Source organism: Otolemur garnettii, unplaced genomic scaffold (assembly GCF_000181295.1).
Source record: "Otolemur garnettii isolate 467f Iridium unplaced genomic scaffold, OtoGar3 scaffold00030, whole genome shotgun sequence".
NCBI lineage: Eukaryota > Metazoa > Chordata > Mammalia > Primates > Galagidae > Otolemur > Otolemur garnettii.
Genome location: NW_003852425.1, coordinates 6,975,746 through 6,998,843, shown reverse-complemented (window position 1 = coordinate 6,998,843; position 23,098 = coordinate 6,975,746). Strand labels below are relative to the sequence as shown.

At 47.1% G+C, this 23,098-nt stretch overlaps 1 protein-coding gene across 5 annotated transcripts in view; it reads right to left on the bottom strand.

The window, feature by feature from the left end:
- Window positions 1–23,098, bottom strand: part of MCC (mutated in colorectal cancers) — a 137,988-nt gene that overhangs the window by 39,323 nt on the left and 75,567 nt on the right. For all 5 annotated transcript variants that reach the window (XM_023512732.1, XM_023512730.1, XM_023512731.1 and 2 more), the window contains exons 7-10: window positions 8,574–8,720; window positions 7,443–7,532; window positions 6,210–6,358; window positions 1,346–1,486 (exon numbers count right to left, since the gene is read on the bottom strand). In XM_023512732.1, the coding sequence (XP_023368500.1) occupies window positions 1,346–1,486; window positions 6,210–6,358; window positions 7,443–7,532; window positions 8,574–8,720 (527 nt within the window). The remainder of the gene's footprint in view (window positions 1–1,345; window positions 1,487–6,209; window positions 6,359–7,442; window positions 7,533–8,573; window positions 8,721–23,098) is intronic.

Here is a 23,098-nt window from a genome sequence, read left to right as displayed (position 1 = left end):
GGTCCCAGACAGGACACCTGCAGCAGCAAGATTTCCTCCTTAAGCGAATAACCAGAGAGCTTCTCCACTCAGGGCAGGGGAAATGCTGCTTCAGTCAGCATTTAGTCAACACCGCCTGCTTTGGGTCATCTTTACTTTCTTGGTCCTTCACTCAGAGTTAAAGAGAAAAGGGGCCAATCACTTGCTCTGAGTGCTGCCGGCTCTGCCTTTCAAGGCCAGGCCATATTTCGGGTTAGAGAGTCTAGGACATTTCCTCATCCCTGAAGATGTACTAATGTGGACAAAGACCTTTCTGAGAATAGCCAGTTTCAAGAGTCACCACGGTGGGTCATCTGCTTGCTTGGGTGTGTCTGTAAACTAGTATGACTGTTCTCTGGCTTGGGCTGCCTATGTTTTGGTTTGGCTATTTATAAAATAAACATTTCTTAAAACAATATTGAACTTTTTAGAGGAAGCTAAGATACAATCAACTACTATGAGACCTTGGCAAGTATGTTTAAGTAGTTATGCTCTTAAAATAAACCTCTGAAGACAACGAGAAAGCACAGTCTTGCAGCTTCAGACAGATAAGCCCCAAAGCTGACGAGGTAGCAAAACACCAGTGCGTTCAAATTACCACGCGCTCCCCAGCGCGGCAGGAATTGTAGCTGTTTAAACTGGCCGTTTCTATGGGAAAAAGTCAGCAGCATGCCTGAAAAGCCAGGAAAATAGTCATGTCCTTTGACCTATAATTCCTGCTTCAGTGATTTTTATCTCAAGAAAATACTAAAAAAAGACTATCTTATCTGTATTGATTTATTCACCTTAGGATTATTTCAAATATCAAAGTCTGCGAAAGTCTAAATGTCTTTTACAGAAAAGACTAAATAAATAACAGTATGTAAACTCCAAGCAGGGATCACAGCCATTCAAAATTAATATATTCAAATGACACCAAATTGAAGAAATAGAATATATTAGATTTACAACAATCTAAAATGTATGTGACTGTGGGGCAGCGCCTGTGGCTCAAAAGGGTAGGGCACCAGCCCCATATGCCGGAGGTGGCAGGTTCAAATCCAGCCCTGGCCAAAAAAGAAAAAAATGTATGTGACTATGAACAAAGACCAGAAACAACAGATGACTATGTATCACAAAAATTGATCTTTTGCGTGATATTACTTAAATGAAATGATATTGCAATTGAATATGCTAAAACACACCTATTTATGAATACTATCTGCTGGTTCAACCCCGCAGTTCTGCCTCCTAAAAGCCTGTTTCCCAGTTCTGTGCAGGTCACCCTGGCTGCACCTGTAACTTACAGCAGCTACAGGAGCCCGGCCATGTCTCAGGCCCACCCTACCTGTACTGCAGGGCCAGCCTCAGCGCCGTGGCGTTGGACTCGTACTTGCCCACCAGCATGCTCATCCTCTCGGCGTTGCTCTTACATTCCTCCAGGGTGATGGTCAGGAGGTCATTTTGGGACTTGAGGTGTTCTATGCGGCTAAAAAGAAAAAATTACTTTCACAACAGGATTCTAACCCATATGCCAACATTTCAGTTGTCTCATTTATATTCAGGTGAGAAAAGCATGTTAGGATGGGGGCTGGCCAGATGGGAATGGACACAAAATAATCCAGGTCACAACTTACCTAAATTAAAAAAAAAATCCCTAAATTCTGTGTGAATTAGAAAGAAATAAAAAGCCTCCTGGTTATTTCCCACCTAGCTGCCACCATGCTCATCCCATGGGTGCCATGAGCCGGGTCCTGTGCTGGGTTGGGGGGTAGGGTGGGGTGCTGCCCAGGATAGAGGGCAGCTAAGCACCCTCCCCACCAGGAACATCTGGCGGGCCTCAGTGAGTCGCCCTCCACGGGAACAAATGAAAAGCAGCATCCTAGCAGTAGCTACTGTTTGCTCAATAATGATCTCCCAGTAGCCCTTTGAATTAAGTCTTATCATCTTCCTTTCTCTGGTGAGCACGAGGTGGTGCAGAAAGGTTAATGACCTTGGCCCTGGCATTGGAACCAGCTGTCTGACCCCAGATCCTGTGCTCTTAATCACATACCACAGAGCAGAAACAGAAGATGACGCAGGGAGGGCAATGGTTTGATCATGGTGGAGCTGGGGCCCTGTGGGAATTATGTGGGCTGGGAGAGGAAGATCGCTGCTGAGCAGAGTTCTAACCCTAGGTACTGCTTGTTGAAGAGCACCTGGGACCTCCCTGCTGTCCTGCCACATGCTTTCTACGCATGCTGGCTCCCTTGCCAAGAGGAGAGACAGCTGGAGACCTGTGCCAGAAGCAGACACTGGTACTGTGCTGCTTGTATAGCCTGCAGAACCACGAGCCAAATGGAATTCTTTTCTTGGCTGGGCAGTGGTGCTCGCCTATAATCCAGCACTCTGGGGGGCTGAGGTATGTGGACTGCTTGAGCTCAGGAGTTCAAGATCAGCCTAAGGAAGAGGCAGACCCCGTTTCTACTAAAAATAGAAAAATTAGCCAGGCATAGCAGCAAGCGCTTGTAGTCCCAGCTACTTGGGAGGCTGAGGCAGGAGGATGGCTTGAGCCTAAGAGTTTGAAGTTGCTGTGAGCTGTGATGACACTATGGCACTCTACCCAGGGTGAGACTCAGTCTCAAAACAAACAAACAAACAAAAAACCCCAATAAACAAACTACTCTTTTCTTTACAAATCCCCAGCCTTAGTTATTCTTTTATAACAACATAAAATGGACTAAGACACTGTGTGAACATGAAACTGGTCCTGAAGGTGGGCAATGGATCAGGAATATGAATTGTGGTCAGAGGTCCATCCAGGTTACAGTCTCAGAATTCTAACTACTAGTGGGACCCAGGACTGCAATTCAGGGCAAAAGACTTTGTGCCAAGTCAGAAAACAAATCAAAGATATATAATCCCTTAGCTTCTCCATTTTCTTTCCCCAGGCCTAGAAGCTCGAGGTAGGATGATTCATTTTCCATGCGACACACCTGTTTATAGTACTCTAATCACCAAGTCTTAGAGAGAAAATAGGGTTGCATACACACAAAATACAAGTGACTTCTGAAATGTTAAGGGATTGCAAGCTATTAGCCTCAAGGATAAATCTTAGAATCGTCTATCTTATAACAGACTGTGGAGACACTTGCCAATATGGGAGGGGTCCAGTGAGTGTACAATCAAGACCACTGCACGGCTCTGCCAACTCCAAGGTCATTTCAAGGTAATATGTTACAAGAATACCTCCCTGTCCCCATTCATACGAACACTTCTTGAGGCTATGCATGATAGCTCACAACTGTAATCCCAGCACTCTTGGGGGCCAAGGCAAGAGGATTACTTGAGACCAGACTAAGCAAGAATCTCCATAAAACAGAAAAACCAGCAGGGTGTGGTGGTACACTTGTAGTCCCAGCCACTCGTGATGCTGAGGCAGGAGGATCATTTTAGCCTACGAGGTCGAGGTTGCAGTGAGTTATAATGATGTCACTGCACTCCAGCCTAGGAGACAGAGCAAACCCCTCAAAAAAGTCTCAAAAAAAGATTTCTTAAAATGTGAGCTGTGATGCCATGGCACTCTACTTTCTGAGGGTGATAAAGTGAGACTCTGTCTCTTAAAAAGAAAAAATAAAGATTTCTTAAGACAGTCACCACTCATTTACTTTTCAACTTGCTCCATAGCTCACTCAACCACCAACTCCTGCGCTCAGGCAATCCTCCTGCCTCAGTCTCCTCAGTAGCTGGGACTACAGGTGTACATGGCTTGGCACTGCCTCGGGGCTCAGTCCTAGGGTCCTAGGGGTAATTCCATCCAATCCCATGATTTTCATAGGCATTTAGAGCCTGTGGCTCCCAAATTTCTCCAGCCCAGACCTTTATTCTGAGGGCTGGGCTCACACATTCAGCTTCTTCCTGACATTTCCGTTTGGGTGTCACAGTGTCACTCTCTCAATTTAACATTCCAAACAGGACTCGAGATTTTCCCAAACCTTACCTTCTCCCAGTAACTGCCACCACCATCTACCCAACATTATACGTTAGACCCCCAAGAGTCTCCTTGGGGACTGTCCCCTGCTCTCACACCCAGAACTACCCTAGCTGCAGGCTCGATTGCTCATAGCACTGCATGGATCCTGAGCCTGTGCTACCAAGCCCACTGCTATGATTGCTCTGGTATGATGTCCCCCTTCACATTCTCCACATCAAGGGAGAGTCCAGCATGTAAATCAGATCTTGTTCTTCCCACATTTTAAACATTCTAATAACTTCCTTCCAATTGCACTTAGAATAGAAAGCAAAGTTTGCCCATGGCCTCAACATCTGTATCTGGGCCTCTCAGCTACCTCATCTCAAGGATCTTCCCCTTCCACTCATTGCCTCCGAGCTCCACTGGCCTTTGGATGGTTCCTTTTTGTGCCAACCTCTTTCTAGCCTATGATTGTTAAAGCAGCCCATAAGAATCTCTGTTTGTCATATGGCTGCTCCTTTTCCCTTACAACCTGAATGGGAAGCCTTCCTTCTTGGGAGGTTTAAATTGCTCTTGGGATTTAAAGGCTAACATATTTTGAGAGGAACAGGTCTCTAACTTTGAGATAGGGAGCTACATGACAGACATCAGGACACGATGGAAGATTAGTTCTAAGAACCCCAGGTTCCAGCAGCAGCTGTGATCACAGAGTGGACAGGTGAGATCAAAGGAGATGGGCCAGAATTCTGCCCCAGGTACTTAATAACTCCGGACTCAAACTGCAAATTCATAGCCTTTATTTTAACATTTGCAAAATGGGCAGGGACTACCCCATCCTCACCAGGTGAGGATTAAGCATTTGTGTGTGAGATCCCTTTGTGAGCTGTTTAATACCATAATAACGTAAACTACAAGCACCAAACATTCCCCTCTTCCTTGGTTTCTCCTGCATGTACCAGAGGAGGAAGGAACCTTCCCCCAGTCCAGCCACAGAGCAGACTTGTTAAATCCCCAAGCCTGCAGAGAGGGGACCTTGTTGAACAGAGAGCCCCCTGAAGGCATTTGGCTTCATTAGACTGCAGAGAGCACATCTGATTCGATTTTTAAGCACTCCCAAGCCAGTGATACCTAGAAGACTACTTCTTCACTGCTACAAGGGAATCATCAGGATTATCACTCTCAAGTATTTTGGATTTAATAAAGAAACCACTTAATTTTAAGATTTAAAATGACCTAGATCACCAGCTTCCTTAGTTCTCAAGAACTCTATTACACAGCTTCAAATCAGGGAGGGCTAAGATGATAATTCAATTTATTCAGGGTTGCCATACATGAGGGGAACAGAAGTAAGCAACAATAGATGGGGACTGGTATCTGCGTTTCTTCCTGGTTTTTTAGCTCGTACGGCTTTCAGATTCCTACCACACTCTCCCGCTGAAGACTGGCAGGTCAGGGCAGCCACGCCACACTAGGATGCGATCCAACAGTCCATTCTGCCACTGCAGAACAATTCTGAGCCAGAGTGGTTGCCATGGTTTGGCCCAGGTCCTTCTTTGCCTTTTTAGCAACTCCCTCCTCACTGGGATGACCCATCAGGACACACTTCTTTGCCAACCAGTAAGAGTACAAATCCAAACTACCACTTTCATGAGACTGGGAAAGACTCCATAAAACTGGGTACATGGTACAATTATTCTAAGCGGGACAGTTAGGATAGGATATAGGAATCAGAATTGGGCACATTTGCAAAGAGCGTAAATAAAATTAGGCAACCCATCAGGAAGAGAAAGGGGAGTTAGACCAGTGGGCCTGGGCAGTGCCAGGAACGTCTCAGCAGATTGCCTTTGCTGGTTCCCGTGGCTCCAGGCACCCCTGGGATGCTGACTCAGCATTCCAGAACCTCCCTCTGTGGTTGTCTGCAGCACAGGCCTGCATGCTTGGCACCCTTCTGTGACCTACTTGCATTCCATATGGACTATTTGCAGGAGTCACTACGTAATTTGCAGAGCCCAGCATAAAACAAGAAAGTGGGGTCCTTTGTTCATAAATTACTAAGAATTTAAAATGCTGACAGCAAGGGTGGGGTCTTTCTGAGCAAGGCCCTGTGCAAATGCTCAGGTCACACAGCCGTGAAGCCAACCCTGACCTCGGCAAGCACTGCTCTGATGGCTGAGCTGGTGGACACTGCTGGCCCCACCAGCCTGGCATTATCCTCTACCTCTCTGTGCTCCCCCATCACGTACACAGCAGTGCTCCTTACCTATTCAGCCGTTCTGTTTCCACCTCAAACTCCCTAATCTTGCTTTCAGAGATGGCAGATCCATGTGAGTAGAGTGTTTGGAAAATCTCTTGGATGTTGGAGCAGTCCTGGAGTGAGTGAGCCAGATGCTCTGCCACGCTGCTGGACACCTGCACAGAGGAGCATTAGTTTCCCTTTGGGCAGTGTCGCTTCAGGGGTGCTGGTCCCCAGGCATGCTCTGCACACATAATAACTCAAAGCTCATGTTCAGTCAGAATCCTGCACCAGCAGGTGGTTACCCCCTGGTTCTCAGTAGGTAAAATTCCAGCATAAAACCCAAACTACTAGGAAAGTAGGACATATTAGCAGAATAGGAGCAAAGTACAGCTGTGTTCCCAACTACTTGCTGTTCACCAGCAACGATGGGGGGGACTGTGCCTCTGTAGGGTCCCTAACATTTTGAATTTTGAACAGAGTCTGGACTCCTTGCCCCATGCAGAGTCCCACCACTCCAACCTACACTCTCTGCTTACCATACCAAGGAGAGGGGCTGACCCCTTCACCTTCATGATTTGGCTTTGGCATGGAATCCAAACACACGCAATTTTTGCTCAGTGCAAAATTGAGCAGGGCCTTAAAGGTGCTATTTGAGCTCTCCACACCCCTGTGCATCAAATAACTGGCTCTCCTTGCCTTACCCCCAATCCTCAAAGATACCCCTGAAGGAACTGAAGCCACTCCCTTTCACCACCCCTTGGCTCTTATGGCCCCAAGGGGTTCCCAGGCCCTACAAATGAAAACTCTGGCACTAAACTGGAAGGTTCCAGTCTTTTCCTTGTATGGGGATACACTTCAAAGGCATCATTCATCCTCACTGGAGAGCACACTCCCTCCGACAGGGGAGTGCAAGAGGTAGGTTCTTCCAGAGCTCTGTGACTGCCTGGCTCTCCGGGAGAGCAGGGCACATGAAACGGATTCTGCCAGACTTTATTTCCATCACCAGACCCGGACCTAAGTCATTTCCTTCAGAATGGCTTCAAAATGAAGTCTGTCTTAAGCTGAAGAAATAATTCACTGTGTGGATAGAAATCACTCAACATTTTAATTTGATCCTTTGGAAGGAAATATGTATGATTTCCTGTTGTAACTAACTGGTTTATCAGAGGTAAACTGTGCAAGTTCTTCTGTCATCCATCAGCCAGCGTTTGTGTCTCTCTTGGGTCCTTCCTCGTCACACTTCTCATGAACACTCACCCCTATGCTACTGATTTCCGAGCCCAGGACTGGCCGATCAGATGAGGAGGATTCGGACCTCGTCTTGGATAGCTTTACCCTCTCAGCAATCTTAAAAAACAAAACAAAAAGTTACAAAAAGCGTTGCAGCGCTCCCCAGATAAACTGTTGAGCCTACGATATACAGGGTGTTTTACCAAGTCAACTGAAAGATTAATTTTTTAAGAACTACTCACTTGTCCAGTTTTTCTACCATAGCTTAACCCGGCTCTCTTGGCCTCAGCACCATTAATGTTCCGATCTGGGTAATTCTTTGCAGTAGGGGCTGCTCTGGGCATGAGAGATGTTTACAGCATCCCTGGCCTCCAGCTACCAGGTGCCAGCAGCACTTGAGTTATAAAAATCAAAAATTTCAGGGCAGTACCTATGGCTCAAAGGAGTAGGGAGGCAGCCCCAGATGCCAGAGGTGGTGGGTTCAAACCCAGCCCCGGCCAAAAACAGCAAAAAAAAAAAAAAAAAAAAAAAAAAATCAAAAATGTCTCTCAAGACTGCCAAATGTCCCCTATGGGATAGAAATCCCTTCTGGGTGGGAACACTCATTTACCTACCTTACTAAACCTGATAGTTGAGAAGCGACCTTACTGAGGAGACAAGTAGGGCTGCCAGGTACACCACCACGTGTCATTTTAACTGTGGGGCAGACTCAACATGTGGGCCGGGGCTACTCTCACAGCTGCCACACCTGGCCAGCATAAGCTGCCTTTCTGCTGGCAGAGCTGTTAGTCTTCTGAGTGGGGAGATCACTGGTTCATTACTCAGTGTCCCCTGCTGGGCTGAACCTTAGTCCTTGAGAGAAACTCCCAGTTCCATGGAGAAGTATTGTAGCCCTTGACAAAATGGTTCACTCTTCACAATGACCTGTCAGCTGTGACATTCTCCAGCTGGCTGATTAATGAGAGCTGGCGTCCAGGTTGCAGCTGAGGGAGGCTTAAAACTATTAGTGGGTTATCTCTCCCTGCAGCTCCAGCGCGGGGACTGCGCAGGTCCCAGGGGAGGCCTCGCAGGCTGCCTGCACTCATGGCAGCTAGGGTGAGGCTGCTGCTTCCGGAGGGTGGAGGTGTCCCTGCCCGGCCCCCCGGCCCAGGAGCTCACCTTGGCGATGGGGACGTCATTGCTGCTGCTGCTTGTGCTGAGCTCTCCGGTGCTGGGGTTAATTGGGCGGTTGGTGGACGTGAGGCGGCCAGGGCTGGAGGGACCTGTGGCCTGAACGCTCTGCAGTCGAGTCTGAAGCTCTCGCACCTGAAACCATAATGCTTTTAGACACGACTGGCGCTTTCCCTGGCCAAAGAGCCAGGTGGGGAGATGGTGAGGCAAGAGCCTCACATAAAGGGATGGGCCCCACTGACAACCTGGATCAGCTGAGTCCACAGAAGTCACCTTACATTTAACCAGACCTGCCACGAATCATCATTTCTTCTTCCTCAAGCATGAGGTGAACATGTCATGTCAGCAGAAGAGGGATGACTGTCTTTGTCAAGGAATGTTTGTTCCTTCAGCCCCACACTCCTGAATCTGCACTGGGTACTGCGCACAGAGAAACCAGGATGCCGTCTCTGCTCTTGTGCTGCTCAGAGCCCAGAGGAGGAAAGAGACAAATGACTTCCACACAAGCATCCTTGCATGCTGTAAATATCGATCTCAAGTGCTACAGGAAGCAGAAGAAAGAATCTACCTGAAGTCACCCGGACTGTCTAGAGGGCAGTGGTTCCCGAGTATGAAAGAACAAGTGAGGGGCTGGCATGGCGGGGGCGGGGGTGAAGAGTTTGCACTGGGCCATAGGTGTTAGGGTGACAGGCTGCAGGTTGGCCAGTGTGTGTGGTTTAGAGGAGATGTCTTTTGTTGGGGGTGGGGGTAGTTAGGCTAAGGTAAACAGACAGGGTTGGCACCAGCAGCTTCTCCCCAAGTGACTTAAAGGTGGAACTGTCCCTGGGACAGTGGGTGGGAATCTAAATAGCCCTTCTATATGCAAAAGAGACACAGGGCCCTTTGAATCGCATTTAAAACACTCATTTACTGGCACAGGATTTACATGTCCAAATCCTGCTTTGGCCATTTCCAAAGAGATAGGTATTCCAAGTGAGTGAAAACAGTTGCTAGAAATTGGTTTGACAGCCTTGGTTACAGTTTTATCATCAGGAAAGGGCAAACTCATTGCAGTACCCAGGCCCTTACACCTGGGCATCAGATCCTGCTGGGAAGAAAAAGCATGAGGACATTTAAGGCAGGGCTGTCCAAACCTAAAGGCATAACCGGGATCCCCTGAGGGGCTTGTTAAAACACAGGTTCCGGGGGCCCATCCCCAGGGATTCTGATGAAGCTCAGGATCAACAAGCTCCCCAAAGATGCTGCTGCTGCTGCCAGCGGACTGCGCCTGAGTGGCACTGACCTAAGGGACCTTGCAAGGCCACAAAGCACTTTAGTCCCCTAAATGGGGAGAGTGGAGCCATCCCTCAGTGCCAGCCCTGCCACCAAATCTCTTCCAGACAAGGGCAGAGAATGGGCAGTGGCCTCTTGTCTAACAGTCTCTGGAAAGCTTTTCATATTAAATGTCTGGGATGTCTCTATCCTTCTAACTTAGGAACAAAAAGTAATTGAAATTTCAATAATTCATCAACATATTAGAAGCCAAAATAGGAAAATTCCCTGGGAGCAAATTGCAGGCAATGGTGGAGCCGCTCAGAAGTGGCTGATGCTGTGCCGCGGTCCCAGTACTGTGGGCTGAGGGAAGCGGGTGCTGTCCCAACACTCCAGACACAGAGCTGACCTCAAACTGGCTTAAAGACCAGGAAAATGTGTGCCTGCTGAAGCCAAACGGGACTGGTGGTGAGAGATTGTAGGGCTCATTCTGGAATGGTCCCCAACAAACCAAGAATGGGAATGGGGCGGACTCCTCACTGTGCCACATGGCAAAGGGAGTGGGCCCATTTTCCCATCAGGCACTGCAGAGACCTCCCTGGAGAGACCACGGGTTTCAATTTCCAGTGCTGGGAAAATCTGATGAGGTCCTGAATAATTAACGTTAACACCACTCTAAAACCTAAATTGTGTCTGAACTGTACACAAAACAATCAGTGGTCTGGTCCCAGAATCCTAACTGGCCTACTCATCTTGCTTGTTTAAAAATACAAATTGTCCTGGGCAATTTATAAAGACTTCATTAAAAGTACCCATGTTTTAAAAACGTTTCTTCTTCTAATCACAAAAGTAAAACATATTCATTGTGGAAAATTTAGATGATACCAAAAAATAAAAACAGTACAAGTACTTATGTTCTTTCTTACTATACAAAGATAATTGCTTCTAGCCATTTTCCATGGGGTATGTGTGTGCATACATGCACTTAAAATAAGTCCTAAATCTAAACATATATTTTTATTTTAAAAACTTTGGATCCAGAGAATGTCTTTGAAAACTAAAGGATGATTAATGTGTTTATTTTGGGCTAGGCCTCATTCTTTAATGATAGTTGCTAGCCAGTGGCAGGGGCGGGGGGACCCAGTTGAAAGGAGAATCGTGGAGAGAAAGGTGGCAGGTTGAGTTAACAACCTTCTCCCTGCTCTTGATTTGGGGTGAGGATCTTAACTAATTTAAGTGAATAAATGCACAGAAATGAAGACTACAAGCAGTGTGCTGATTCTGCACAGGCACAGCTTGGAGAGGGGCAGAAAGGGAGCTACCAAGGTTCTCACCCATCACAGAGGGTTGGACTGAGACCCTCCCAAAAGATATGTTCAGATTCTAATCCCCAGAACTTGTGAATGAGACCTTATTTCAAAATAGGGTCTTTGTAGATGTCATTAAATTCACGATCTCAAGGTGAGATCATCTCAGATTTAGGGTGTGTCCTATATCCTGTATCTTCTATCTCTTATCTGGGTGGTGTCCTCAGAAGAGAAAGGAGGGCACCACCTGAGGCTGGAGACACAGACACACAGGAATAAGGTCGTGTGAACAGGGGGGCAGAGAATGACAAAGTCAAAGAGCACCAGGGGCTGCTGGAAGCGGGAGAGGCAAGGAAGGCTTCTCTTCTGGAGCCTTTTGTGGAGCGTGGCCCTGCAGGCACCTTGAGTTTGGACTCTTACACACCAGAACTGTGAGAAAATAAAGTTATTTTATTTATTTATTTGTTTTTAGAGACAGAGTCTCACTTTGTCATCCTCAGTAGAGTGCTGTGGTGTCACAGTTCACAGCAACTTCCAGCTCTTGGGCTTAGGTGATTCTCTTGCCTCAGAAGTTCTGTTTTAAGCCACCAGTTTGTGGTATATGACTAAAATACCTCTCTTTCATTTAAATTTTTTTTAAAGAAACAGTTTCACTACCTTGGCCTGGAAGTCCTGCATTCAAGAGAGTAGCTGGGGGTGTAGGCATGTGCCCAGCTGGAGATATTTTTATTAAAGGGAATATGTTTCTCTCTGAAAAATACATATTTTCAAGCCAAGGGATAGACAAGAAGCAAAGCTAACCCGAGGCAGGGAGGGATACCTGTGGGAAGGTCACACCTCACATTCAAAGTCTTTCTCAGTTGGGCTCCTCAACAACAGAACAAGATGTGAGTGGCCATCTCCTCCTTTCTTCTAAAGGTACTGCCTACAAGTAAACATGCCAATGAGAGATAGATTATGAAAAGGGGGCACCGGGGGGCACCGGGCAGCACCTGTGGCTAAAAGGAGTAAGGCAGGGCCCCATATACTGGAGGTGGCGGGTTCAAACCCAGCCCCGGCCCAAAACTGCAAAGAAAAAGAAAGAAAGAAAGAAAAGGGGCACCAACAGGGAGCGTGAAAGCACAGCCAGAGACGTCCCCTCCGCCGTCCCCGAGCAGGCAAACCCTGGATGCCATCCAAGGGCTAAAGTGTCTAACAGTCACATGAAGAAGAGAAGCTACCAGAGGACTCTGAAGGGTTTGAGTGAGGAAATGACATTAAAAGGCCACAGTTGCTCCTCTTTGGTATTTGAGAGTTTTGTTAAAACACTTTGATTAGAAGAATTAGAAGAGAATGGCCTGAAGTGAGAAGGAGGAAGGGGTGAGCTTCACCAGTGGGATAGGTGAGAAACGACCAGAGCTCAGACACTGTCAGCAGAGCAGGAATGAAGACAGACATGTCCACTCTGGACCAGAGCTGTCCCACAGAGCTCCCCGTGACACGGAACGCTCGACAGTGGCCCTATCTGCCATGGCAGTCACCTGTGACACTGAGCACCTGCCATGCGCCTGGTGCACAGAAGGAACTGAATTTTTAATTGCATTTGATTTTAATTAATCTAAATGCAAATCTAAATAATTGTGACTAGTAGAGAGGGTACTGGTCAGTGCAGTTCTAGAACTACCGAAGAAGGTAAAAACACAGCCCAACCTGGGGCTGGGGGACTGAGTGACTCCAAAGTCACTCGGCACAGTGGGAGAAACGCCGGAGGAGGGGTTTTCTCAGAGAGAAATGAAGGTGTGAGCTTCGGCCAGGTTGCATTTGAGGAACCAGTGGGCATGAGAGTGAGGATTTTCAGCTGACACTTGAAAATCTAAGTCTGAAAAGACCAGAGCCAGATGCCCAGATTGAGGGTGTGGATGAGGTCCTGGAGGAGGTGGGGTGGGGAGAGGCTGAGGATCTGTATGCAGCCGAGGAGCAGATACAAGGGGCAGGGGAGGGGGGGCAGGAGGAAGAGGATGCCTTGTCTGGGAGGGAAGGCAGACAGAAGGGAAAGGGTGGGGACAGAGGGACTTCCATCTGATGGTTTCTAATTTTTTTCTGCTAGGCATGAGGGAGGCAATTAACTGATGTCAGGAATGAGGAAGGAGGCTGGGCGAGGATCAAAAAAGAAAGAACAAAAAAAAAAGCAAGCTTACAGAGCAGTGCAGAGGGCTGGAGCTCCCATTCAAGGCAGGAGACTGAGTAAATGCACTGCTTTCTTCAAACAGGAGACCTCATTAAAATAACAGTACAGAATAAAAAAGGATCAGAACCACAACAGGAAAAGAAAGAGCTGGGGGCATCAGCAGAAACAAGATTGGGACACATTGCTCAGAGGCCAAGTGCTGACAAAAGAACATTCCACACTGTACACAAGGGGAGGTGGTGGCAGGACTCTGCTCAGCTTTCAGATACCAGGAGCGCAAGGATGAGAAAGGGGGGGCTGCAAGGGGGGGCTGCAAGCAGAGGCTTTCAGAGGCTAAGTGAGGTGATGCTTTGTAAGTGCATACAGGGGACTGAAAATTTCCAGCAGAATGACAGCCTCAGCTGAAGTCAACAGGCACTCCTCCCGTTACCAGTGCATAGAGTGCTGTATAAAAAAAGGAACAATGAGAAAGAAATTCATTGCCAAGGTCAAAAAAAGACAGTAAGATCTCCAGGTCCCAGAAATGAGAGATGAAGCTCGGTGGGGGGGGGGGGCACAGAGTGGGGTCACAGGAGGGGCAGGGGATGGTGGCCCTGCATGTCAGGTGGCTAGAGCTGACCCTTCCACCTAAAGCCTGAAGCCCCCTGCCCCACTCATCTGTGCAAAGTGGACAGAAGGCAAAGGATCAACCTTAATGATCCTGGCACACTTGGGTATGGAATCCAAATTTGTACTACCTGCGTATCGTGGGACCCCAAACTTAGACATGAGCACTGAAAACTGGTCTGGGTTTTGCCAGGCCACCTGCTGCCCCAGAGGCGAATTCATAAGTCACCCAGTATCACAGGGAAAGGGACTTAAGCTTCCCCTGACTGGGGACCAGGACCATGAGGCTGCCGGACAGAGAGGCACCACTGCAGGAGGGGAGTGCACCCAGGAGACACGGAAACCAGGCAACCAGGAAAGGACCCCATGACAGATACACTGAGGATACTTAAGGAGAGGAGTGGAGTAATTTACATGAAGAAGAAATGATGAAACAAAAATAGATAAGAAATCTTAAAAAGCCTTCTGTGGGAGAGAGAGACACCTTGGGCTCGAACGGTACTGCTCAGTTCTAAGCCCTACCATGCTGCTGATGCCTTCAACAGCGATAGACGGGGTTTCAGGAAAATCAGTTCCATGATGCTCAAAACACCTGTCACCCTGAAGTCTAACACCTACTTAGATTATTGCAATAGGCTGAATAATGACCACCAAAGATGTCCATACCCTAATCCCTACAAATGTTACTTTACATGGCAAAAGGGAATTGAGATGGGGAGAGCATCTTAGATATGGACTCATATCTGGATGGACTCAGAGGTCACAAGCGCCCCTGTCAGAGAGAGGCAGGTGTGTCAGAATTAAAGTGCTGAAGATGCCAGGCTTCTGGCTTTGAAGATGGAGAAATGGGGCCAGGCCCAGTAGCTCACACCTATAATCCCAGCACTTTGGGAGGCTGAGGTAGGAGGATCGATTGAGGCCAGCCTGGGTGACATAGCAAGGCACTGTCTCTAAAAAAAAAAAAAAAAATTAAAAAAAAAAAACATTAGCTGGGCATGATGGTATGCAACTATAATAGTACTTACTTGGCTGAGGCAGGAGGATTACTTAGGAGTTCAAGGCTACAATGAGCCATGATCATGCTACTGTACTCCAGCATAGTGTGGGTGAGTGAGACCCCATACTCTTAAAAAAATAACAAAATAAATAAATCCCAGAGATAAGAGCCAGGAATATAAGAGATTAGGCACAGTGACAAAGTGGGATGGGGATGGGGATGGGGATGTGTGTGGGCATGGTGGCTCATGACTATAATCCTAACACTCAGAGAGGCCCAGACAAGAGGACTCAGGAGGGCTGCTTGAGGTCAGGAGTTTGAGACCAGCATGAACCAGAGCAAAGCCCCATCTCTACCAAAAATAGAACAAACTAGCAGGGCATGGTAGCAGGCACCTATAGTCTCAGCTACTTGGGAGGCTGAGGCAGGAGGATCACTTAAACCAAAGAGTTTGAGGTTGCTGTGAGCTATGACGATGCCATTGCTCTCTAGCCTCGGTGACAGAGTCAGACCCTGTCTTAAAAAAAAAAGAAAAAAAATATGTGACACTAGAACTGTCAAAGACAAACCCCCAGAGGGATGTGCAGAGAAGTGGTTTGCTGCATGGAGGGAAGCGCCCCCAAAACAGAAGGCGAGGTGAGTTTACCACAGGTGAGCTGAGGTTTCTTCAGTCTCCCAGGACAATGGGAGGGCACAGACAAGACAACCAAGTCAGCTGACAAAGTCACTGGTGAGTTCGCGGATCAGGGACAAGCAGGAAGGAAGGTGTCACTGAAGTCCCGAGAAGGATCAGAAATGTTATTATTAGCTATAAAGGAGCGAGTCTGTTCTGCTGACCCCTTGCAGTAGTGCTTACTGGGTAATAGGCAGGTAGGTGGTGATTCGGCATTTCACTGTATGATGGAGCTGGTGGCGGTGCAGTGATTTCTGCATCATAGAAGGGTGAGAATCACCAGGCCGGAAAGCTCTACTTAATGAGCCTGAGGAAACAGTCCCTGGTTCTCAGAAAGCTGCCTCCTGGAAGCCGAGGGCTTGAGAGTGTTTTGGAGAGAACCAATCTCCTATTTGGAGAGTTTATAAGACTCTTTTTGGAGCCCTCAAATAAATGAGAAGCCAGAACCTATTGATAGCAAAAATATATTTATTCCTATAAATCTTATTTACACGGTATTTCAGGAAAGTGGTGGGTGACTTATGTTATTGTTAATGACAATTTTGAGGCAGAAACAGAAAAGAGACAGACCTCAAATGAGGAGAAGGCAGGTCGACCCAGAGGCGCTCCAGCTCTCTGCAGAGCTGATGGGCATATCGTTCTCTCCTCTGTTCTGTAGCCTGCCAGCGTACCTGGGTCTGATTATCAAAACAGCTGCGTCAGGAAAGATCAGCAATTCACCAGTCTTCCTACTTCCTTGCCAGCTTTCCCACAAGAGGAGTCAGCTTCCTTCTTTATGGCCAGGAGTTAGCTGTAAGTTGCCTGTCCTCTCAGGTGCAGGGAGGCCAGGGGTGGATAAGCAAACACGGATGCCCAAGACCGAAAAGAGTCACTTACGATGTCAAGGGCACAGTGGTGTGAAGCCCTGTTAGACTAACTGGGAGCAGTTTCCAAAGGGAGAGATGGCAGTTCTGAGGGTCTCTGCCATGGTTGGATTCCACTTAAAACTTAAGAGATTTACAGAGGTGCCATGGTCTGGAACTAGATTCAGACCAAAGTAAGGAAGCGTAGTCCCTTCTCCCCGCAGCAAGCTCACTGTGGCATCATTCAGTGTTGCCTTAGAAGGCCAGGAAAGTGGTTCTGTGGAACCCCAGGAATCTGGCAGCTGCATTGCTGTGACAGAACCACAACTGTTTGTCTGCAGGAGCCTAGGCTGGCAGGGGGACCACAGGGCGGAGAGTGGACCACAGGAAAGCAGTCTCAACACAGGAACAAGGGGTAGCGCCCCCCATGGAAAGCTACCAGAGCCTAAACTTTGGTGCCAAAAATTAAAATCAGTGTAGACTTGGACAAGATTGTTAGAGCTTCTGTGGACCTCAGTTTTCCCATCTCTAGAAGGGGCATGATAGGATACCCATCAGGTGGACGCTGGTGCATGAATCACAGCTCATCGCACATGTGTGCTCAAAATAGTTTCAGTGCTGTTGTTATCATTTAGGCTTTGAGTAAGTTGGGCTTTGTCCTTAGAGATATCTGACTTTAGTCTGAGAGGGGTGTGTTCCATCTGAAAATATCAGCAGAATCTTAATGCTATCAGTATTATTAACAGAGAATTAATGATGAACCCTCTCAGCTTGCACTGGGAGAGACTCCCTGTGGAAGTGGTGAGCAAGGGGGTTCTGCACCCTGCCAGGCACTGCTTCCCTGCCTTTGGGTCCCCTGTGCCCTGCCAGACTCTGCCTTCCCACATCTAGCACAGGTGACACCCTGGCACATGGGCAGCACAGGGAGGTGGCTTCCCAGGTGACATGTGGGCTAATCACTGTCACACTGCACGCCCCAGGGGGGTTGGGCTGGGCATGAGGGGAGGGCAGCAGAAAGGCTGCGTGTGGTTCTTCTTTACTCCCCTGGCAGAGGGGGATGGACAGAGGATCCCTGGAAAGGCTCTCAACACACAGCCAGCTGGTGAGTGAAGGACACTGTCCCCAAGTGTCACCATAATCACCTTGGGGACAGAGTGTTGGCAGCCATTCAGTGATTCAGGGGCTCATGAAGGCCTGGGCATACATATTTTGGAAAAGCTTCCCAGTGACTCCCACAGGCATAGAGTACCTTGGGATATCCGGATGGACTAAGAAGTCACAAGGGCCCTTGTGGGGAGGAGAAGGGGGCAGAGCGCGAGGCCCCCACACAGCTGGACTAGGCCTGCGAGGAGCAGTGTCTGGACAGGACTGGGTTTTGTGAAAATGTTATGAATTTAAACCCAGCTAATATTGGCACCCTCTTCCTCATCCTATAAAGAAATTTCTAAGAAGAAATCGAATAAAATATGAACAAAGTTCCATAAAGGCCAAAAGAGAGACTAACTAACATATGACTATCAAACGGTTAATCTGTGAGCTAGAGATCATTCTCAGGCATCCATGTTTTTTTGGGTTTGTTTTGCTTAATTTGAAAATTAAAGAGGAGAAAAGAAATCACATACTTTTGCTGCCTGGAATTAGCCTCTGTTAATATATTTTGGTGTGTTCAAGTCCTTTCTATTTCTATGTACTTATTTCTACATATTACAAATTATACAACTATATGAATATGTGCATTTAAAAATAAACTGGAACATTACAGAAAAGTTCAAGTACCCTTTGACCTATATGGCTAGATACTGTGTCCCCCCAGCCTAACTATTATTAAGATGTTGGTTTCTAGTCTGGTCTAATTTATTTTATTTTATTTTATTTTATTTTATTTTTTTTGAGACAGAGCCTCAAGCTGTCCCCCTGGGTAGAGTGCTATGGCTTCACTGCTCACAGTAATCTCCAACTCCTGGGCTCAAGCGAGTCTCCTGCCTCCATCTCCCAAGTAGCTGGGACCACAGGCACCCGCCATAACGCCTGGCTATGTTTTGGTTGCAGCTATTATTGTTGTTTGGTGGGTCCGGGCTGGATTCGAACTCGCCACCTTAGGTGTATGTGGCTGGCGCCTTAGCCACTTGAGCCACAGGCGCCGAGCCGTCTGGTCTATTTTAAATACACACAGACATATATTAAACATAAGTTTATACATGCATAAATTCAAAGTAAACAAAGTAGAGTTTTGCAGTCCTGCATTTTCTATGTATAGACCTATGGCCAAGAAAAGCATCAGAGAAGGGAGGGGAAGAGCTCAGATGGGACCGACAGCCACATGACGCTGAAAGAGATTGGGAGGGAAAACGGATGAATCTTTATTTAACCTACATAAGGTCACAACAGTTTCACTTCCATACATATCTCCACTGTGACTAATTTTCACTCAAAAATATCGGCACTGACTTAGCATAGGATGGGAGACAATTTGGGGTAGTGAATGGCTGCTTCAGAGGCAGAAAAGGGTCCGGACACATCAGTGTGATGCTGTGATAGCCCTGCCAGGGTGGGCCATATATGTTATACACTGATCATTCCCTTAGAAGAAGAGAATGCAGTAAAGCCCGTGACCCACCTTTCAGGTAATTACTCTCGATAAGCAGGTGCTATGTTTTAATTTAGATTCCCCTTCCTTTTTCAACTCTCTTTTTCTTTTTTTCAGACACAGACTCTGCTGCCCTGTTTGTAGTGCTGTGGTGTCAGTGTAAGCTCAACAGCAACCTCAGACTCTTGGGTTCAAGGAATCCTCCTGCCTCCAAGTAGCTGGGACAGCAGGTACCCACTACAATGCCTGGTTAATTTTTCTAACTTTAGTAGCGACGGGGGTCTCGCTCTTACTCAAGCTAGTCCAGAACTCTTGAACTTAAGCAATCCACCTGCCTCGGCCTCTCAGAGTGTTGGGATTACAGGCGTGAGCCACTGTGCCTAGCCTTCTTTTTCAACTCTTAAAGCATGACCACTAATCCTTAAAGCAAGAGCCCTTAGAGATAAGAAGATAAATACTGAAGGTGGATTAGATCTGCTGTCCCCATCCAGAGGAGTATTTAGAAACTGGCCGTGGGGGTGGGGGGGTGAGTGCGCCTGGAATCTCATGAGAGGACATGCTGCCGGCAGCCTTAGCTGGTCAGTTCATGGGACAGGTTCCTGGCGCACAGCTGCACACTTGGCTGGGCAGAACAGCACTGGACCCCGCGCCGCCCCGGTGTCTGTTGAAGGAGAATGACTGGGTGGCTGCAGGCAGCTCCGTCTCACCAGTCACAGTCACAGACTATTTCTTTCCTTCTAGAAATGGGATTGTTCTCCAGCAGAATCACCAACTTACAAGTGGCCCCACAGAGGATAGGACAGGAGTTACTTGGAAAAGCTCACGAGAAAACGGGTCCTCCAAGAGTGACAACATGCAAAGCCAAGACCTCCCTCCCTGCCGCATCCCTCCTTTCCTGCCTCCTTTCCCAGCTTTACGCCCCAGGAAGAGGCTGCGTCACCAAGAATTCCATGTTGCTTTCTGGTCAGGAGGATGAGGGACAGGCGAGGAAAAGGGCCCTAACGCACTTGGAACTGTACTTGTCCTTTTCCTAACTGAGGAGCCTTATTTGTAGTTTGGAGACTTTATTCACATTTTAAAAGACTTTAGCTGAGCCAGGTGAATCCATTTTTATGGCATGGGTCCTCTGAACACGAAACAATGAAATCTTTCTTAGATGTTACAGTATACTTCAGCATTAAGAGTAATTGGTTTAAATCAGACACCTGCATTTTCTTATTGCTGGCGGAAGCAGTGGCCTCCTTACACCCAACCAGAATCTTCAGAGACCAAGTTAGTGTATCTAAGAAAAGCTTTTTTAAAGGGACTTTGAGGGGAAGTGGGGAAAGTACAGGGGAGGAAACCTCAGAGGAGGGTCATTTTATTTGGTTTAAGCCAGCACATCTGCTAGTCTCTTGAATTTACTGTGGTGATGGCCAGAATTAGCTCAGAAGTCAAACTCAGGGATGACAGAATCCCAGGGTCATCCACAGATATGCTGAAAATACCCAGGTATTGCGCAGGGGACAAGGAAGAAACTTCCCACCACCTAGGGCCATGAACATGAGGAAGTTTCTGAAGGATTTCTTTAAAAATCTCAGAAGAAAGTTGAAGAGACCATGTATGTTCAGGTCTGTGATTCAGTGGGACACAGATTCACGTGGCTGCAGTCACATCAGTTTTGCTTTGCCAAACAAACTAGGGGAAATGTTATCACTTTTACTACGTGGTGGGTGACCTGAATGATTTAGGTAAAAAATGCACACATGGCGGAGGAGGAGGTCGCTGCCCTCTCGCACACATCTCCAGGAGGCTCCTACCTCTCTCTCTCTACTCACCAGCACCCATCATGCAGCTTTGCGTGACCTGTGAACTTGTCTCCCCAGCATCCCTGAAGGCAGGGACTGTCCTGTTCTCCACTGTAACCCCTCGGCCCAGCACAAGGTAACATCCATGTTTACGAAGCGAATGACTCAATGAAGAACAAAGCGCTTCCTTTCTAGAGTAATTTTGCCTTGCCTAATTAAGCCTCCTTCTTTAAGTGTGAGGAAATCAGTGGTTATGTTGCACAGCATATAGAAATAAATGATTATCTCGCTGAACAATGAACTGGGACTAGTAGTAAAAGGTGTCTGCCTGTTGTTCCTTAGTTATTGCTCCGCCAAGTAGCCCAATTTGTTAACTGACTACATTAAAGATCTAATTTAATTAAATCTTCAATAAGGCTAGAAGACCTGGGGAGAGCACTTTGTTTAATTACAGGCAGGGGGCAAGCACCAACCCTATTGATCTGGTCAGTTAAAATTCCGTACGATGAATGTAGGCAAGAAAAAAAATGCAGCCCCAAGTGCTTCTCAGCCAACCCTGACCCACTAACTGTGAATGTAAAGCTGCTGCCCAGATAGCAGAGGCAAACCAGCCACACGCCTGGAAGTGTTACCAGGTGAAGTGACACTGTCCCCAGCTGCTCTGTAGAGCTACACCTTGTGAAGAACAAAAGACAAGCCAACCGCAAGAGATGGGCCCTTTCACAGGGAAATGAAATACACTGGGTGAACAGGTGGCGGCTGGAAGAAGCCTCCCAGCACACAAAGTCCAGTGAACTGGGGTTCAAAGGCATACAGTAAAATTCTTGGAGATCCAAAACTGTCTTGAAATAAAAAGAAAGAAATCCAGTTCATGGATATGTATGCAAATTCCTGAGGACGTTTCCAGTTAAGGAAGAGATACAAGGTCCACAATATTTTATTATTTGTAGGTAACTCAAATGCAAATTATGTAGATTTATATTAAATGGTAATTGCACAAACTTAAAAATAAACGTGACGAGAGGTTCTGACTAAATTGTGCCTGTGTACAGGGGCAGGCGTGCATGTGAATATATATGTTATTATTCAATGTTCATGTCAGAGTTCTTCAAACATCTAAGGATTTACAAAAAGATGGCATAGTGCTAAACTTATATGCTACTCAACAGGGAATTCTGGATTTCACCCTAAGCATCTAGGACTAATTTTTGGAACATTTACTGTTTGCCAGGCATTATCTACCTACTTTATGAGTATTACCGAATTTTCCTGCATTGGGTACTACTATTGTCCCCACATCATAGTGGAGTAAACTGTGGCACAGAGAGGGTAGGTAACTTGCCAGACTCCTGGTGACTTGGCAGGCCACGCTGTGACCCCAGGTGGTTTGGCTCCAGAGAGCACAGGGTCTCTGCTGTATGCTATTCTTAATACAGACCTCAGGTCAGAGAAAACACTGAAAGAAGGGAGGAAGGATGGCTTTTAACCTCTTACTAGTCACAATCAAGGGCTGTCTTGTGCTTTAGTAACTCAAATTAGAGAAGAAAATTTATTCTAAACCACAATATGTAATTAAACCTAAGATCAACAGTTTCTCTTACAAAACATGCACCATCAGAACACACACGGTTAAGGGCGAGCACATACCTAATTAGGGCATTAGTCATAATGACCAGGGAGTGTAACCCAGGGAATTACAGGGGGTGCGGGCCGTGGAGCTGAGGACATTTTATCCGGTTGCCCAGATAAAGCCTTTACTGACTGGGATGATTTACTCCTGCAGACACAAGGCTGAGCGCGCCGTCCAGTACAGCTGGCTACTGAAAATACGGCTCTGCGTCCTGAGTTAAGACAAAATGATCTTTAGATGTGAGAGGTGGTAGTCCTGGCCTTCTAATTATGACAGTAGCCATAAATGAGGGAGAGTGTTGATAACATACAAGAATAGTAATTTCTTCCGCATTTATACATCGTGGCAACTAAGAATGCTTGCTTGTGGATGAAAGCCCAAATGATCTGCGCATGCTGACCTGACTGAAGCACAAGTTATTTCCAAGGTGCTCTTGAAGGGTAAGGAAGAAAGAGCAAGGGTGAAAGAGAACGATACCTGCTGGATGTATTTTCTTCTCTTCTAATTTATCTGTGTGCAAAATGACCAGTCAGAGCACAAGTAGGAAGCAAGCTGGTAATGCCGCCAACGATGAGAGGGCGGGTAAAGCAGGTCTAGCAATTCAAAGTGAATTCAGCAGTTCAGAGGGAATTGTCTGATTGAAGAATTCATTGCTTCCCCTCCAGT